This window comes from Cydia strobilella, chromosome 13, assembly GCF_947568885.1.
Source record: "Cydia strobilella chromosome 13, ilCydStro3.1, whole genome shotgun sequence".
Classification (NCBI taxonomy): domain Eukaryota; kingdom Metazoa; phylum Arthropoda; class Insecta; order Lepidoptera; family Tortricidae; genus Cydia; species Cydia strobilella.
This window is the reverse complement of record NC_086053.1, coordinates 5,405,847-5,426,367: the sequence shown is the minus strand read 5'-3', so window position 1 is coordinate 5,426,367 and position 20,521 is coordinate 5,405,847. Positions and strand designations below refer to the sequence as shown.

At 38.7% G+C, this 20,521-nt stretch overlaps 2 protein-coding genes across 2 annotated transcripts; both read left to right on the top strand.

The window, feature by feature from the left end:
• Window positions 1-2,471: 2,471 nt before the first annotated feature.
• LOC134746542 (uncharacterized) lies at window positions 2,472-5,486 on the top strand. The gene is made up of 3 exons (XM_063680955.1): window positions 2,472-2,608; window positions 2,942-3,086; window positions 3,943-5,486. Exons 2-3 carry the CDS (start codon window positions 2,949-2,951, stop codon window positions 5,011-5,013), a joined length of 1,209 nt encoding a protein of 402 aa, XP_063537025.1. The 5' UTR covers window positions 2,472-2,608; window positions 2,942-2,948; the 3' UTR covers window positions 5,014-5,486.
• A 2,515-nt stretch (window positions 5,487-8,001) lies between these two features.
• On the top strand, window positions 8,002-19,544 carry LOC134746541 (uncharacterized). The gene is made up of 3 exons (XM_063680954.1): window positions 8,002-8,336; window positions 13,581-13,801; window positions 18,380-19,544. Exons 1-3 carry the CDS (start codon window positions 8,219-8,221, stop codon window positions 19,292-19,294), a joined length of 1,254 nt encoding a protein of 417 aa, XP_063537024.1. The 5' UTR covers window positions 8,002-8,218; the 3' UTR covers window positions 19,295-19,544.
• Window positions 19,545-20,521: the final 977 nt, after the last annotated feature.

Sequence of the window (20,521 nt, the reverse complement as noted above, 5' to 3'; positions counted from 1 at the left end):
AAACAATCGACAGCATGAATGGCCGTCCATATGAGAACAGTACCGGCCGCGGTTCCCACGCCACGATAAACAAAAACGCCCACCGCTGGGCTGTCGTCTTTAATTAATGGTAATGAAGCTGTTACGCGCCTCTCTGATTTATCAGTACCGTTACGATTGACCTGGCTTTGCGGTGATTTGCGTTTAGTGTGATGTCCTGAAGTAGCCGAACGGCGGGCAATTACTAATTACCGTAGATAATCGTGGTAGTGGATTAAAAGGCCATGGGCAGGAGACCATGGGTTTTGAATGCAGGGATCGATTATATATGTACTCATAAAATTGTACTCGTCACTTTTGGACTACTTACATTTTTTTTATAACTAGTTTTGTGATATACCACCTCCAAACCAGAGCCAATTTTTTTTTTTTAAGATATCTATGTAGTTACGTATGATGTAGGTATTAGTTTTAATTGAAATGCGATTGTATTATGATTAGATTACCTAGTGGACACAAACATGTAACTTAGACTTACCTCTATATATTTTATAAACATGTATAATACAGTTATATGTTATAATAAACTTTCTAAGAAAAATAATACAAAAAAACTTTAAATAATTATTCAGCAAACAAGCAATGTGTTAGAAGAAAGATGTTACTAGCGCCATCTATTATCGTGTACTCGTCGTATCGTATCAATAGTTCGTATTGGTAGCACTATGGCGACTATGATTTGAAAATACATCATACACAGACAATCTTTATAACCATTTTAATAGGCATACTGGTATTTTCCGCCGCAATCATAACTCGATATTACAATAGTAATTAAAACCAGAGTTTTATTTGATTAATGTTAATTTTGATTCTGTTTACGACTTTAATAAGTGTCATGTAACGTATTTATTTACATTGATTATAATTATGACTGTCAGAATGTCTTCTATGTTTGTAATGTACTCTGTATGCGTCACTGTGAGTCAGAGGGTGGGAATTTCATTGTTTAGTCTAACCCAGGGTTCACATAGTCGTAAATTCTTGTAAAGCACTCCTGTAGACATAATACATTCTTTTACTAAGAAAATATTATTGGCACTTGAATAAAAGGATGTTATTTTATGTAGGAAATGCTAGAAAAGTTAACAGAATATTTTTGTATTTTATGTCAATTTTCCTAATACAATTTATTTAGGTATTTATATACATAGTTGCATTATTATTATACTTATCGCCACGAAGATACCAATGGATTTTGTGAGAAGATTATAAGAAAAAAAAATACCATTAATGTATGGAAAAAAATGTCCATAACACGACCACACAATTCGCTACAGGAAAAACGGTCAGTATATACTACCATTGAGTTATATTAGTAGTAAACGTTCATATTTTTCTCAAAATCGCAATAAAGATAACGAGCCGCTTTGATGTTGCCGTTTCAAAAAACAACGATAATTTTCATTGTGTCATAATCATAATGGTCAAAACGTTAGAAAAGGCAATCCCTGCTCCCATGCACGCGCGCCATATACCTGGCCTGGCCCATGCTCCTGCATGCTCCCAAAGTCCCGAGGAACAGTCCATTTAACGTGTCCCTTTTCGAATCGTGCCATTTATTACGTGGATTTTTAAAACTTTTGTCTAAGCCCTTTGTAAATGCCGCCATAGCGGACTGAAATCAAATTAATTTTTTATTGCTAAACAACCATAACCATGGTTAAATCAGACGTAATCGTATACAGTTATGGAGATCCTTTTGTCTATAATGCAGTGGTGTTTATGTAGCGGTCAAAGTATTTGTTTAAGGGGCTGTTAGGGCTATAAAAGTGTGATACCTATACAAAACAATTTAAGAAAAGTTAGCGGTACCATATTTTTTCTTTGTCGGTAAGTACTTGTTTTTGATGATGTTTATTTACTCGCTCAGGGGTTGGGTTGTTTATTTTTAAAGTAACTAGGTATGTGGTATGTTTAATTCAATGATACTTAGGGAAAATTGGGATTGTTAAAGCATACTCTTTTTTTAATTTGTTAAAATTCGTATGATTCAAATATTTTAAATTAACTTTAATGTCGAAGTTAAGAGTATATATTTTAGTTCTCTGTCATGTTAGTTTGCACGTTATATACCTACGGTCGTAGGTATTTATTATTATGGTAAACAGGTTCCTAAAATCAAACATTAATATTTTAGCATAGGTAAGTATATACATGTAAAAAAAGTCACACGGCTACACTTCATAATTAACTTAGCTTTCAGATATACCGCCTATAATAAACATATGAATGAACTAAATGACTACCACACAGAAATGACTGTCATCAGTCACGAATGTAAAACAAGGACTTACTTAATTAAAGAATAAGCCTCATATTAAACAACATTAAACAAAAGCCAAATAAATCCCACCGTATGCATTCCATGCGATAGTCGAGGCATGGTTGAAACCCGAGCGGCCACACGTGGTCATGAATGGGAGGCAGGCAGGGCGCAGGGCGCGGGCGGTAGGCTTTTTTCAGGCAGTGCATTCCGAGACGCCGACGCAAGCGGGCGTCCCTGCGCGTTCAAATTTTGAGTTTAAATTTTGTGTTTTGTTTTTATGTTGGTGTTGTGAAATTTAAGGTGAGTTTTTGTTTATCTTTCATATCTTTGTGGTGACAGGGCTTTAGGCTTTTGATGAGAGCATTATTAAATCTAACTTGTGTTATTTTTCTCTTTTAATTTGTGAATTGATTTTTAACAAATTTAAACTATGTATTTATAAAATCGATTACCTATTTACAAAGTGGCAGCTATATACGTATATGAGATGTTCATGATATCTCTTATATACTTTGGCAAGCTAGGAGTAGAGGTTAGACTTAGTTCGATACGCCTAACACGGAAGGCCACACCGCAAGTGTTTTTAAGGCATTTTTTCGCTAATAATTTACAAAGATTTCTTATTTCTGTCAGGTTCAAGATGTCGTTCGACCCAGCCCCGCTGTCCAAGACAGCCAAGTATAAGAAGATCACCAAGCCGCTGCTCGAGCGCAAGCGACGCGCGCGCATCAATCGGTGCCTTGATGAGCTGAAAGACCTCATGGTTGGTGCTTTAGAGGTAATAATGAAAACCTTACTATACTATACTACCTTATTTGATTAACTTTACAGTAAGAAGTGTAGAATTTTAGTTTAAACTTTTTTCAAGATTGAAAGTTTTAAATCTGTTTTGAATTGCGAACTTCGACTCTAAAGTTGAGAATAAATGAGATAGGTACCTAACTTTCCAAGTAATAAAACAGCTAAGATGATAAAATGTGATTGCTAATAACACTTAGTTTGAATTTTTGTAACTACTATTTACCTAATTAGAAAAATAACATAGCAGTCAAATTGATGACCAAAGTAGGTAGGTAGAATAAAAACAGAACACGCCACTAAATAAATCGACACGTTGTGAGGTGAGCGCAAACGCATTATAATTTTAAATGTGATTTTACTTTTTAATCTAACTCTAAAAATAAAATTAAAGGATTTTAATGAGCTATAAGAAATCTTGAATGAGCCGCCTGGATGTGTTTATAGGTATGGCTACCTAATCACTTTCATTAAAATGATAGCCTATTTATAAGGCAATGTTTTGCTCGTACTAAGATCGTAATTACCACGATGTAAATTAGCATCGGACACCGGTTCCCATATACGATACGAGCATCTACGATCGTCGTTTACTGATCATCAATGTGCAATCCATCATGCATTCACACGCCATTTATTTTTATCGCGTCCCGTCGCCCTTCTGTTTATTATAAGCAAGATCCACCCAAGCGAAACTGGATATAAAAGTACAAGTTTCATTAAAGAAACAGGAGTAGCGTGGCTCGGATAGGTACAGTTATAATGTTACGTTTGCCCGCGCATCGTGAGAACCTCGCAACGCACCTGCTCATATTGTCTTTTTGCTTTGTCCACAGATCGATGATGATAACCTGAGCAAGTTGGAAAAGGCCGATATCCTTGAATTAACCGTTAATCACTTGACTAAGTTGCACAGCCCGAAAGATCCAGTTATGGAAGCGAAAAAGTTTCAAGCCGGCTTTGGACAGTGCGCGGCAGAAGCGTGCCAGTTTATCATGTCCGTTCCTGATTTAGACTCAAAAGTCAGCCAGAATCTTATCAGCCATCTGTCGAGGCTGATTACGGCGCAGCCTTTGACCATTCAAGTGCCGGAGCGTCCGCCGTTTTCGCCTCCTACTTCGCCATCCTCAGTCATTTCCGATCGACATCACTATTATAGCGACCACGATCGATCGTCTTCTGATGCGGAAGATTCGGTTTATTCCGGGGAAAGCGCCTCGAAACTGTGGTCGAATTCGAGACCTCCCACTAGGCAGCCAAAGTCCGTCTCCCCGCCGATGTCCGGTCTGCTCACCACAGTCGATAAGCTCCCCGCGCCGCAATACAATGTTCACGAACAACTGAATGTTAGTAACGGACAAAGGAGCGGTGTGTACTTCAACAGAGTCCCGGCCGAAGCTAAAGACGTAATACTACAAAAAATCCGACAGCACATAATGGACAAGCGAGGGAACGACCACGTCGAAGTTAACGTTAGCCCGGAGATGCCAGACTCAAGATATTTGCACAGAGATGACGCATACAGGGGCGATTATGCCAGCCATTACCCAGCGGGAGTTCCAAGCAACAACGAAACGTTGGACCTAAGAAAAGTGAGGTCACCGGCGAAATCTGTTATCAAAGCCGACTCACCAGAAAAACCCGTCGCATACCGCGGCTCAAATCAATTAGACGCGACTCCTTCGGTCGAAAACAAAGAGCAGGCCAATCTTCCGGAACCGTGCCAATTGCCGATGGATTACAACAACTTACCACCTAAAAAGAAAAGGAAGCTGATTGAGTACCAAGAGTACAAAAAACAAGAGGAGGCGAGACGTCAGGCCGAAGGTTTTTATGCGGGGAAAAAAGAGTATTGCGACGGACCTCCGGGGGACGAGCACGATGCCAACAAATGGAGGCCGTGGTAGTATCTCAAGGCAAACTTCTAGGCCTCATACTGTAGATTTACACATAGCCCTATTTTTTACAAGTTTTGACTGAAATGTATGTTTTAAAAATATAGGGCCTTAATTGTGATATTTAGTCTCTTCCATGACAAAGCTTTAATTTGTTTTAATTTATATTATGTACTGTTGGATAATTCCAGTTGTGCCTTAGCTATTTAGTTTAAGTTGAGAATTGGTATTATGCGTATATTGTTAAGTCAGAATATTTCAAATTATTTATGTGCCATTATTTTGATCTCGTCTTCCGAATGTGACGCGATGTCTTCCAAATGCTTGAGATATTGTATTAAATTAATGCCCAAGTATCATACATATTGCGTCCTACCTACGGGCCATGTGTGTACTTGGTGCTATTGTTAGATGCGGTTTTGTAACAATATCATTTGTTTGTTATTGCAACTATAACAATTAAAATTATTGATTGAGTATAATTGAAGTTGTTTAATTAAATAAAATGTATAGGTACCTCTTCAACTACCCATTTGATTTCACCATAACTAAAAAAATCAAAGCTTGACTATAGGTAATGACAATAAGCAAAATTATTAACGTAACTACCATGGATGCCAGCAAATCATCTCACTAAAAGGACAGGCCAAATGTGAGTAAATCTTGCTGTCTATAGAGGTATTGAAACTACTTACCGGTCTTGTCTACAGCTGCAGGGAAATTGTCGAATATCATCACTCGATTCTCAAAAATGGTAGCGATCAATCTGAAAGTAAAACCATATTTTAATAATGTAAACTTTTCATATTTTTGCATGGGGATCGAAATTTTCGGTTCTCAAAATGAAAGTTCCTCCATTTCCTGTGAAATTTCCTGAAGCTACTCCAACTTTTGAAACAGCACAACTTATACAGAACTTATAACAGTACAGACAGTGCCTGCCTACCTTCCCATATTACAAAGCAAGAATGATTTTTAAATAGGTACCTATAGGTATCGGTTTTAGCAAAATAAGTTTGTAGTTGTCGTTCTTCGTTTTAAATACAATTAAATAAATATTGTTGTAGGTGTTATGTTGACCACAACTGTTGACAACTAGGATTAGGAACAAAATGTCAAAAATTATGTCATAATCATAACTTGAAAAAAGTCTCTAAAATAAAAATAGGTCAAAAACTAATAGTGATTTAAAGAGAATTATACTTTTTAGTACTCCTAGTGACATCTATGTTCTTGTATGGTAAAGTTTTAAGCGCGCCATCTTTTTAAATGTTTACGCTTTTGTTACAACCTGACCCCTGAGAACCACACTTCTTAAAGTTGATTTAGTTGTCTACAACTACCAATAGAGGGTAGGAATAGGAAAGAACAAAAATTATGTACTTTTATCTGTCGTCCAGTGGCGCTCTCCTTCGGGGCATAGAGTAACCAAAGATAGATATAACTCCGTAATAGATGGATACAGTCTAAGGAAAAAACGTGCCTCGAAATTCACGAAAATTTGATTCACGATCACATGGCGCCACTAGTTTTGGCCTACACTCGTATAGAGGGCGTTGACTGTTTCATTTGTTATTTATAATTTTAACGCATACCAGTGAAAGAACATGGGTCAAAATCATATAAAAATAATTAATGCAAATAAAAAAATCATTTATCCATATTTAAATACATTTTATCGTATTTTTATAAATATTTATTTTTAGTTTTAAAGTGTGTCGACAGATGGCAGTGAATTTACTGGGGTTACAAAATTTACTATGACAGTACCGCTCTATATGGTAATAGTTATATCTATCTTTGTTCGGGGTCATCCATTAATTACGTCACACGAATTTTTCAGTTATTTTACGTCGGCTAAAGTCGCAAACCACGTAACTCCTCCGGAGGGGCAAAGATAGATATAACTCCGTAAACTTGTAACTCCTATTATATCGTCTTTGGGAGGAATTACGAGGTTTGCGACTTTAGGCGATTGTATAACATTTCAGTACAACGCCATCTACCTACCGGTTGTACACTCGTGCCTGAGGATCCATCCCCAAAGAATCCGAAACATGTCGCAAAAAGCGACTAAAAATAATAGTGAGTAAAAACCGTACTGATAAATATTTTGAAATATGTCTCACGATAGTTTAAGTGCGATGGTTGTATTCTCACTAATACGTTTAGTGAAAAAACAGTGCCATCTAGTTAAAAAATACATTACTAATAGGGTGACAGTGCCATCTAGTGTTGTGTCTGGCATTAAGACATATTTTTGATAACAGCGCCATCTGTTAAAAAAGTATGCAACACAATGAAGAGTTAGGAAGCTTAGCATAGTACACGATTGGACCTACTCAATAAAAGGTGTCGCTAGTATCGGCATCTTCAGTAAGTCGGTTTTAAAACTTAAACATTCTACTCGGCAAGAGATGGTGTTAATATCGTAATTCGTGTACGAACGTTTCCATTGTAATCAGTAATTTGTCTGCTTTTGATTGTAATAAAATTAGAAAATTATTTCTTGTTGTTGTACAAAGCTCATCATTTTCAATTATATTCAAAATGTTTATATCAGACTAAACCCATAGATAAAACAAAAAAATATAAAATAAATCAAAAATATTTTTTTATGTTCGAGATACGAGATACGTTACTGCTGGGTTATAATAATTAAATATCATAAAATTATTGAAATATGTAGTGGTAGGTGTTCTTTTAAAAGACTTACTTTAAATAAGATTGACTGAAATCTAATCGGTACTTTTTCTTTCAAATCACGGACAGTTTAACCGAAATAAATAGCAGCAAGGATAACCTGATTCAGCAAAGTTCCAAATTTAATTTTAATTATCTATAACCATATAACCTACCCCAATATCGTATCCGTCGTACTGATAACGACACACGTTTATTTATTTGTGTACAATGGAAATGCGCCGCTACTCGTAGTAAAATTTAATAGTAGTGGGGCCGCCTTGCCGTCAGGGCTGCAGGGCGAATCAACTTCATTCATTCATTGGCGCTGTGCCGGCCGGCCGGTCACAAGCGAACGGAACGGTGCGACACGCGCGCGTGTAACGAACTTTTTCGACGTTTAAAAATAAACGAATTTGACAGTTAAAAAATTTGAATCAATATTCCATGTTTGTGGATTGACGTTTGTGGTTTTGAAGTGTCATGTGTTTGTTTTGGTGTAAAGATGTTGATTTTGAATATGTGCTGAGCTGAAATGCTTCTTGGGGAACAGTCGCCGGCACCGCGAGTGGTGGCCGGCCTGAGGAAGTTACGTCCGGAACTTACTCCAGGACCTTTTCCTACTCCTACAGACCCTAATATAAGGATATCAGGTATGTTAATAATACGTTTGGTTTTTCTCAACCTGTTGTTCTGAAATATTACTGATGGATCAGGACAGGTGATGTGGTTGGTACTAGTTACTGTTATATTTTTGGTAGTAGTAGAGGTAGGTTTACTTTATGTAGGTACTTTTACACAGTTAGTAAAATAATAATAATGGGTGCTTGCCTGAAATAAAATCATTTTTTTTTTAATAAGGTTGGTAGATTTATTCATTAAATTTCAAAAATACTATAGGGGCTAATTAGCACAGCATACTTATATCTCTTACGTACGTACTCATTAAATTTAATGTAAGGTAAGGTATTTCGTTTATTTAATAAGATATTTACAGGTATACCTACCTAAGTAAATATTATAAATAAATAAATAAATATTATAGCACATTCTTACACAGATTGACTAAGTCCCATGGTAAGCCTAAGGAGGCTTGTGTTATGGGTACTCAGGCAACGATATATATAATATATAAATACTTAAATACATAGAAAACACCCATGACTCAGGAACAAATATCTGTGCTCATCACACAAATAAAAGCCCTTACCGGGATTCGAACCCAGGACCATCGGCTTCACAGGCAGGGTCACTACCCACTAGGCCAAACCGGTCGTCAATAATAATTATAATTATTATTTTAATTATAATTTGTTTTTCCGTAGACTAGAACAACACCAATATGTAATTAGGTATTATTTATTTTATTCATTAACAACGAGAAAATAAACAAACATAATAATAAACACTTACCTACTTATTTATAATTACAAAATAAACCTATACGGTGCTTTATACGGTGTATTCGGGTAATTTTGAAAATTAATGGTAATCCCGAACATCAAGTGAGAGTCACTCATATTCCGTTGTTTGTCCCTTTTCGGAATTATCCGCCACTTTTTAGTGTTTTTTTTTCCTTTTAGAATTACCCGAATTACACCTAAGCACGCGCTATTTTGAGTTTCTATATGTTTTCCGAGCAAAGCTCGGTCTCCCAGATATTTCACCTATTAATCGGATTAAAAAGGCCTCGACTCATAGAAGTTAGTTAGTAGTTGACTCATTGAACCGTGAAGATTAGAAGCCTTATCTGATTAGCTGATTGGATTTTTCGGAGATTACCACTATGAAGGCTAAGCAGGAGTAAGTAAGTTTAACTATCTATGAGCCTAGGCATGGTTTATCTTTATCATTATTGTCCTGTGCATAATAACATTAATACGAAGAACACACATTGATCTAGGAATGTCTTTTCTGTTCCCAAAAGTTAAGATCTTGTTCTAAATCATACTGAATGAAGTGAATGGCTTAGCAAAATCTTGTAGCAGCATATGTTACCCCACGTCCATACTAATTTACAGAACTTTCTATGCAGGGGGGGGGGTGCCTTTTCTCTGCACCTGACTGTACCTAAATATGTAGGTAGATAGGTTGTTCTTTTTAAAAACCGGCCAAGTGCGAGTCGGATCGCGCACGAAGGGTTCCGTACCATTACGGAAAAAACAGCAAAAAAATCACGTTTGTTGTATGGGAGCCCCATTTAAATATTTATATTATTCTGTTTTTAGTATTTGTTGTTATAGCGGCAACAGAAATACATCATCTGTAAAAATTTCAACTGTCTAGCTATCATGGTTCACGAGATACAGCCTGGTGACAGACAGACGGACAGCGGAGTCTTAGTAATAGGGTCCCGTTTTTACCCTCTGGGTACGGAACCCTATAAAGTACGAAGGAGAGATCTTTGAAAAATTTAATGAGTTTATTCCCTGTCTCCAACCAGACAGGAGTGACGGTCTCATCAATTGACTCATCATATCTTTTATCTACGTAGTCATCATCAGCTATGACTATATATGAGGGAATGACCAATCAAAGAGGTATATAACCTAGCTATCTATATTGTCTTTTATCATACGACCGCAAAATTATCTTTAAAACACCAACCAAGTACACGGGATATACATAATGAATATATAAAATAATGTGGTATATAGGCAGTTAGTAGCGTAAGCGCCACTTGCACTAACCCGGGATTAACCGGCTAAACCGTTAACCCGGTGTCAAATTGTACTGGTAACCATGGTAACTCCGGGTTTAACCGGTTAACTCCGGGTTAGTGAATGTTGCAAGAGGCCCTAATACCTATAACAGACTAATTTTATATTAATTAACGAAATAAGTCCTACTTTCCCTTATTATACTTATTTCGAGTTTTTTTTATTATGGGAAGGGTTATCATTTAGGTCATTTTATCCGTCAAGAATCCGTCGTTTTTTTTTGTTTTTCGAACTTTTCACATAATGTTAGGGTTGTAATATCTAATAGGTACCTATTTCCTTACTTACTGCTTACTAGCCTTTCTCCATAGACGTCTTGTCTTGTTGCTCTTGGCATAGGCCTCTCCCATATTCCAGGGACGATTCCCTGTCTAGAGCCTGTCTTCTCCACAAGGCTCCAGCCACCTGTCTGAACTCTTTTTCCCATCTCATTTTTTGTATTCCATCATTCCTTTTTCCGTCTCTTGGGTACCATGTTGTAATGTCTTTTGGCCATTTTTCTCTTTCGTCTCGGAGCCTTGGCCATTTGACTAACTTCCACTTTTATACGGTATTTAATTTACTATGTTGTAAGAGTTAGATTTAAGAAGACAACACTCGACAGGTAAACAACTAACTCAATGTAATAAAATAAAACTACTACTTACACACCTGAGCTTGGCTTATTGTCACACCTGAGGAGGAAAATGTTACAGCCATTCTACCTATTTTCCTATAGGTAGTTACGAGTAAATTGACCATGTCAATCGGCTATTTGCGAAGTGCATGGTTGGACAACTAAAAGCGATAAGATTACAAACAAACATTCGTGGGACTACCACATTTCTTAGGCTATAGGCTCGCTGACAGTATTAGAAGCGTCGTCTTCAAGCGTGCTATCGACGTTCTGTCAGCGAATGCGTTAACAGATAGGTATCAAATTTGGAAACTCCTCTCTAATCACAGAAATTAAGCTCTTTTAAACATAGCATATTAAGTTAACCATGTTTATAGTTTTGTGTTTTCGCGGGAACTCAACTGATTGAAGTCCTGTTAAACACAGTTTGCAGATCGCAGCCAAGATAACGGCTTCCAAACATCTGTTGTACATTAGGAGCTGATAGGGTGAACAGTGAACACATGCCCTCAGCCCGCCAATTCTGCGCCTGTCAGACATCAGCTGTTTTACCCACTTTGATCTTCATTTGCGATTCTCAATCTTTAGGGTGGCTAAATAAGATTCAAAATTACATTGACAAAAAGCAAGTAGAGTTTATGTCATATAAACTTGCCAGTGCTTATTCTAATGAATCTAATGATAGGTAGTTAATTATTATACGACAATTACGACATATATATTATACCTAAGTGTCAAATGTGGACGACGTGAAATTAAGTCTTAAACTATGAGTTATACATACCTACTTATGATAAGTAGTTTAAAAAATTTAAACAAACCAAACGTATCTGGAATATACCTAAATGCTAAGATTATGTTTATGCGGAGAACGTAAATGTCAAATATAAAACAAATTAAATGAGCGGTAATGGCGGAAAAATATATGTCTTAGGTATGCGACGACCAAATATAACGTCGTCCATAAAAAAAAATAAAGAGCGGTAATAAGTCTTGTGCGACGACCAAATATTACGTCGTCCATAGAAAAAATAAAGACCTGTAATAAGTCTTATGCGACGACCAAATATTACGTCGTACCAAAGATAGATATAACTCCGTAATAAATGGATACTGTCTAAGGAAAAAACGTGCCTCGAAAATCACAAAAATTTGATTCTCGATCAGATAGCGCCACTACCTGATACCCTACTCTCGTATAGAGGGCGTTGACTGTTTCGTTCGTTATTTCTAATTTTAACGCATACCAGTGAAAGAACATGGGTCAAAATCATATAAAAATAATTAATGCAAGTAAAAAACTGATTTATCCATATTTAAATACATTTTAACGTATTTTTATAAATCTTCATTTTTAGTTTTAAAGTATGTCGATAGATGTCAGTGAATTTACAGTGGTTACAAAATTTACTATGACAGTACCGCTCTATCTTATTATATCCTCATTGGTCGTACACAGACAATTAATAAAGATAAATAAAATATGGATCTATATCCGGTTCAAAGGACCAAAATTATAGTTCCTCAAAATTCTAAGGCAATTACGACAAATTTTATCAGTATCAGTAGGTAGAAAGCTAAAATTCGGTAAAAACGCAAGGTGCCTACGTTTTACTTTCATATTTGTAAACAACGCAAAAAGTCACGGTCAAGCGGCCAGACCACACCAAAACAACTTTTTGCACACCAACAAACAATACGTAATACCATAAACTGTTGATTGTGATCTACTTATTTTTTCCTTATCCGTAATGGTTGTTGACTACCTATAAACTACTACCAATTTGGTTGTTTGTGGCTTAGCGGTATTGGTGTATTCGTCATCGCCATCTATTATCGATTCAAATTAGTTAGTGGAATGGAACCTAAGGTATAATATTTATTTTGCAACATTGTTTGAATACTTTTTTAGTAATATTACGTGGGACGTTGCTATAAGGCCTATAGGTTTTAAGATCAAGGTACAAATGGCAGCGTTTAGAAGAAAGTTCCAGGTTGTCAGTGTACTTAATAAATGTTTTCTTCTAGAATATTTAAGTACCTAATCCTGTTTCTGGCAAATAGGTAAAATTAATCTGGCAAGCAAAGTCGCCGATGTAATACAGTATGCACAGCAGCCAAGTTCACCAATTAATCCAGATTCCGTGGATAATTTGAATGTCATGAAATCACCCCTGCCGGGCTAGCACATGATTGGCGCGACAGTATCTCGCCGCGAGATACTGTCCGTCCCTCCCTCTTTAACTAATACAGTCAGAAAAAGACGAGTAGTCTATCTCGCGGCGTGATACTGTCGCGCCAATCATGTGCATGGCCTACAGGGTGATCTAGGTTATCCAGTACGAGTATGATAGCGTGTAGGGTAATAGGGTTTTTTGTAGACCTTGATTGCTCTCCTGTTGACATTTCTATAGAACGTAGCATTTATAAGCAGCGCACGGCTTTTACCGAAGACCAAGGTCATAAGCCGGAGCTGACGAACTTTGGGCGATCCACCAACGTCGGCTTGTTTTATGTAGTAAAATGCATAAACAGACAATAATCCTTTCTTTTTTCCGCAGGAGTCCTCCGCCAATACTACAACGATGATATGGACTCATACGCCTGGGTGCGCGCTGCCGTCCGCGGCGGCTGCCTACTCGCCTGGCGCGACGGCACCCTCCCCCGCCGCCCCGCCGCCCGCCTGCCCCTCCGACACCTTCACCTGCGCCCAGCGCAAACCCTGCCCAACGCCTTCCAGCTGTCCAGATTGCGAGATGACGCTGCCGTCGCTACATTTCAGGTAATACGAGATCCTAATCTGTTTCCCACTTTGAGAGTTCCTAAATTTGGTGGATCTTCCTTTCACTACAAGGGGGACCCACGACCAGATACAGGCCATACTGGCCATAGTGAAGTACGCTAAGCTCAATTCAATGATTCTGGTTATCCTCGGTGCAGGTCTATGTTAGTTAATGGTCGTGACTGACATTATTATGATCCGACCCTACTGTCTGATCCGATCCTACTGACAGAGAGATAAATGGGTGCTGCAGTATCATGAATCGCGCATCCTAACGGCAATCGTATCGTATATAATGTTTCGCACTTTAATATGATTCGAAATAAATAATTGAATTGAGTTGATTAATATTGGGAAAGAGAACGCGGAATTTTTTCACGTGTGTTGAAGGCGAAGAAGATCCTAACTCCTTATGCAAGGATGAGACAGATTTAAACGCTGAGACACTTCAGGCTTTCCCTTAAATATAGCAATATATTTAAGTATTACAAAGTGACAGGTAGGTAAACTATGAATCAATTAACCTTGAGGACATGTAGGGACATGTCCTCAAGGATAAATGTGAAATCAGCGCTTTATAGGGAAACAGTGCCAATTACCTACTAGTCGGAAAGCCCGATTTCCTGGCGCTCGCCGTGTTATTGTTGATGGCGAGTATGGCGACATAAACTATAACTTCCTTCCTCGCCACTTAACTGGCTCGGTATGCGAGACACTTGGATTTTATGGTCTCGTTGAAACAAGTGTAAGTATAAACGGCCTTAAAGATACTCGGCCAAGGACCGTACAAGCGGTACAAGTATAGTGAGTGTATACACTTTCGTTATTCCGATATTCAAATGAAAGTAACTATATCTACTTTCATATGCTAAACTCTTTATTTGCTAAAAGCTCTTCACGCATACGTAGGCCAAGCTATAAGAGTGAGACATTATGTACCCGTTTGTGATTTAAAAAAAAAATATGACACCTATATGGTGGAGTCTGCAAAAGAGCACCTGCTTAAAACGTTTAGTACAAGGGGCGGTTACTTTATTCTGCAGTTATCAACGCTACGAAAGAACGGGTCACTCACTTATTATTAAGTCGAATAGCTCGACATGTTTCGGTTCAATTTACGAGGACCGTCTTCACGGAGCAACGACACGTCTTCACTGGTCGAGGGCGCGTCGTGTACTGCGGGCCAAAGCCCGACTCGCACGGCCGCTCACGACAGGCGGCGTCGGCGTTGCGAGGATGGCTCTACCCTCCATATAAAAAAATAAAAAAACGTTTTAAAATAATTTAATATTTTTAAGTCTCACAGGAGTTTTATAGTTAAAAGCTACAAAAGAAATTGATAATCACTATGGCTGTAGGTTGGTTCTATAGTCACCAAATCGGTTAAACGTTGAAACGTTGGTAGTTCGTTTAACTTAATGGCAGTTTACTTAGAGGTAGACATTCGTTGATCTGGTATTAGTGGTTGTTTTTTTTTTACGTATACCAGCACGTGCTAGGGTTAACACAGGCTTATTTTATATAAACATTAAACAATAGCGTTAATAAAATGGTTACGCACATGTAACTTATTCATATTATTAAACGCTATTATTTACCAAGATTTATTGTACTGGTTCGTAGCAAACAAGGAAGGTAATAATGTTATAATTGATATTGGCGTTGCATAATAATGTGGAATTATAGGTAAGTCACACCTGATTATACAGCATTCCGACATATAATGAATTGTAAATTCAATTAGTACTCGTAAATTAATTATGTATAATACCACAAACAAGCATAATTTGCCCCTACAATAATGTAACAAAATTGTATTTTGCTCACTGGCCTTGTTCGGACTAGGTTAGCTTTTTCACGACTGTGTGAGTATGATGGATGTGGTTATCGACATGAAATCGTCACTCTTCAACATCGCTTGATAGAAAAGGACCCTTTATCCTGTCATTATCTCGTCGATAACCCCGTCCACCATAATAACCGCTATTTTCTTTACTGAAAACAGTGAAAACCTAGCTAGTGGTTGTAGTTGGCTAGTGGAATACCAATTAAATCAGGGCTTCTCAAAATGGGGTACGCAAACCCCCAGGCGTTGCCAGTCATACTTAAGGATTTCAAAACGAGGTTCAAATTCGTGGTGCGCTACGTAGGTTGTAAAATTAAGAAACTGAATCAAATCATCAAACCCATTGCTAACCAAGATTCGAGCCCACGATTGCCAATTTCAAAATCGCACACCTAAGCAACCTAATAAACTACGAGTACATAAGTAGCTATGCGTGCCAATTTTGTGTTCTGTGACTTGTAAATCTTGTAATAGTTGTAACACATACCATACAATACTATGACTCGCGCGACATTAAAGCAATGTCTCCAGCTGATTAATGGTTATTTTCGGCCAAAAAAAAACTAGTTAAAGCTAGGACATTACGACCACAAAATCGCCGACTGTTTAGTTTTTGTATTGGCAATGAGTATAATTACAGTAGTCACGTAGTCGCCATTGTCCGACGACACAATGCTTTCATAAATAATTAACAACAGTTATTGTATACATGTGTTATGTGACCATAGTGGCAAGGAACTAATGGAGAAGCGATACATTTTTTACACGGTAATAAACAATTGAATTGTCGAAGATCAATCGCGCATGAAATAAGCGAAAAATTACCGCAGACGCATCAGACCGTACATTTTTTGGCCTGTGAACCCGGACAACCACTACTATAAGTCAACAACTTATCTCAGGGAATCAACCACTATTATAAGTCAACAACTTATCTCAGGGGATTGTTAAAAATGTTGCGCGGTTATTTTCTAGTAGAAGGTAGCTACTCGTAAGTTTTGGAACTAAAGCTAGTTCATATATTACGTTTTTCTTACTTAACATAAGACAAAAGCCTTCCTTTCAGCCAAGTCTTCAACCGGTCCGTAGCAGACCATAATACCTTTTATCTACCGCCTCAGTTAAACGGTAGATCTATAAGGGCCAGTTGCACCAACCACAATTAACAGACTGATTAACGTCAAGCAGCAGAGAACTATGAAACTTTCCATACAAAAAAAAAAAATTGCGAACGGTAAAACGGTGACAGACGGTTTGGTGCAACCGACCCTAATACGACCCGTTGCCAGGTCATCGTTACTTGCTTGTATGAAGAGTTTGACTGTCTATATAACAGCTACCGCCGCCATATTTAACATTGATGAGTTCTTTGATGGTGCGTGGTGCAACCCGACCTTAAACAGTAAGAAGGGACAAGGACATATTATGTTTAATTTTGTGTGAAAATTGTGAAACTCACGTTGTTATTCTAACAATGATTTCGTATCAAAGTTAACTTTTTTGTGGTCTAATGATTGTTGACCAGTATTGGATACGTACTCGTGTAATTTTACTCGAATCAACCAAGTAATTGACAAGCAGGATTGATCAATCCGTACCGGACTACCTTGCCAGTGCTGTTTGTAAACTAGATATGATTAGGATTTCTACACGTTTTCTGTCGAAATGTTAGATTTGTAGGTGTGGACTTGAGTTAGGTACTTAGAGTATTAATTGGTAAAAAACTCGGTAAAAAACAAAAATGAGATATGGTATCATCCCTACAAATTAGTGTATTACATGAAGGTCATTTCTAAAGTTTTTGACCCATATAAGCTAAAGTGGGACTGGGCATTGCACATCTGCCGAATGCACCCGGAGGGCTGGACCAAACTAGCTACAGCTGGGGGTCCCACAGGATGGATCTCGGGGCAGAGGAAGACCAAAACGGAGATGGCGGGACGGGACGGGCAGGACATTTTGTAAAGAGGGCGGGAATGTGCATTGGATAGGACCAAATGGCGGAAAAGAGGGGAGGACTTTGCCCAGCAATGGGTCACTCTTATAGGCTAATAAGAAAAAAATATACAAACTATATTGGGTAATAACAATAGCAAAGTAGCAGACTAAGTAAAGCCTAATAGCTGGCTGTACGGGCTGACATATTGACCTACAATCGATGAGGTTATTAATTATGAAGTTATGAATCATACTTATTTTATTGATTAATCCACCTCGGACAGTAGGTACTCGTTAATTACTCCATATACGATATTAGGAGCTTTACTTTTTTAGGATTTGTAACTTACTAGCTGGTAACCGCAAGTTATAATGATTTCAATCCAACGGACTTTGCGTAACAAGTAGTTTTTTACCTTTAGAGGTCATAGTAAATACAAATCTTGTAAGACGTTCGGGTCCCCTTCGAGCCCGCCTTTCTCACGATTCGCTCTTTAATAGACCTCTATAAAGAGCATCACCCGTAAATCATGCTTTTGTGCCGAGCGACCTTTCATGTGACTATTACCATAAGAAGGGCTAGATGCGCGAAGGTGTTGACACGTATAGGAAACACGTTTCGAACGTCTTGGCCAGACATAATAGATTAAACACTAGTAATGCGAACCAGAGGTAACTGGTAATTCTTCTATATGAAATTTGCATATGAATTTTCGTAACTCGATATATTATAAAGTTGTAGCTGTCATCGTGAATCTTATTGCGAGAGCTAACGTTATGTTTCATTGTTACAGGCTTGCAACGCAACGGAGTACGCACGCTGGGTGCGCGCGTTGTGTGTCGAAATCCTCGGCCAAACGCCGCTCCCACAAGTCCGGTTCTTGGATGTGCTTTCCGCCGCAGACACCGCAATCCGGGAGCCGAAGAAAGCCCCCCAGGTTACGCCTTCATGCCCACCCAGACCCCCGCCGCGCGCCCGACGGAGGCTCATATCCTCGCCTGAGACACATCTGCCCCGGCGGGACCACTCCCCCGCTGCGACGGACGAGGGCATCGTCGTCGAGGACGACGACTACGACTCATCGTCCGACCGCAGCCTCGATCTCTCCCTCTCCCTGTCCCTCGACGCCTTGAAGACCACCGACGTGGTCGATGCGCCCGTAAGGAAAGCGGAGGTCGTCAAATGCGACAATTGCAGCAAATTGAGCGCGCCGCAACATCACACGCTGCCGCGTGCGGCGCGATCCGGCGAAACCGAGCAAGGTCGTCACCGGTACCTAAAACGTTGGGAGGGGACGGCGGGCGGCGCAGAGCGGGGCCGCTACGCTTTGGAAGCGGCAAGGCGGAAAACTTCATCACTAGAGCACAGAGCGAGGTCCTGCTCGCCTAACGCACACGAGGCTGTCGCTCAGTATGTTCCAGTGAAGGAGCGTAAAGCGCTCTTCGAGTCTTTATCCCAAAGTGGAAATAGTTTAGCGCGGAGTACAGAACAGCTAACACGATTAGTTGTAGTCCCGGAGACGACTCCTCGCCGGGCGGCGTCGCTGCACGACTTACAAGCGCCGCCGACTCGATCCGTGAGCGATCTCAGGCAATTCTTCGAAGCGGTAGCTCGAGGGACTGGCGCCACACCTTGCGCTTTTATGCAGAGACACAGCGCACCGCCTAATCCTGGACCAAGGGGCTTTACGTCACTTACATGCGCCTGACTGAGTAGACTTATTTGGTCTTTCACCCGTACAGTGTAAGAGTGTAATAGTGTGTCTTTTTTCCGATAAAGAGAACTGAAAAGATATTACAAGTTACAAGTGCTCGGCCCTTATCTCCTATTGTACATACTATTGTAGATAACTCACGGCGTTGACCGCCGGCTGTCTCACTAAGTCGTTCGTTTTAAGAATGTTAAAAGTATTGTTATAGAACTACCTAATATAAATAAATGAGATGTATCTATCATAACTTTTTTTTTATTTCACACTTGAGAGGGTACAGGTACATTAAGTACCTTCCTCCTTAGACACCTACACATTTTATACCTATTTACGTGATTGCATTACAAAATCGAAAAATGCTCAACTTCCTGATACAACTAGGTGACTTGAGCGATAGAAAATAGAAATCCTGAAGTAAGTGAATTGTATTATGCCAACTTCGTAAGTTTCGTAACTGTAGGAGAGAAAAACGCGAATCACGTAGTCCATAATAACGTAGCAAACTAACGAAACTGATAGCCCGCGGCATCCAACACCAAGCTTACAGTAGTTGTGAAACTATTACAATAACTGCTGCTAAACATGCGAGACTTCTTTATTATGAAACTAGATAGCTTCGTTCACTCATTCTTCTGCAATTTCTACAGCATGGCCTACTCGTTTTTAAAATGTTCGTCTGCGAGTTCTTCCCTAATGTAACTTGACTGTAATATTTTTATCTCACCTAATCTCACCTTTAGGTGTTAGACTGCCAAAACTTGTGAAAAGTCACCAACAGAAATACAAATGAGTGCAACACATTTTTAAGCTGGTTGACATGATCATCTATTAATTTATTCTATCTCTCCTGCAACCAATAGGAGTACACAACACACCACAGTAACAGCCCGATGTGAGCTCCAAACATTTCGAAATTTCGAAATGTCACTCGGATCGGCAAAGGTCGCTTCGGGTTTAACTCGTCCTCCACTTGCAAAACATTAAAGAGTGTACTACAAACAACGTCATGAAATAACCAATTTGTATCATGTTCTAAGGGATTAAGGATCAAATTGGTGTGACTGATAAACCTAAACTTTTCTTTGTTATTCGCTTATGATACCAATGTTGTTTGAAAATACTTCGTAAGATCTGTTCTTACAATGATATTGTGTTCCATCCTCCATCGGAAACATTAATGTTTTGAATGTTGGACACCACACATTAGGTAACACATGTTTCGTA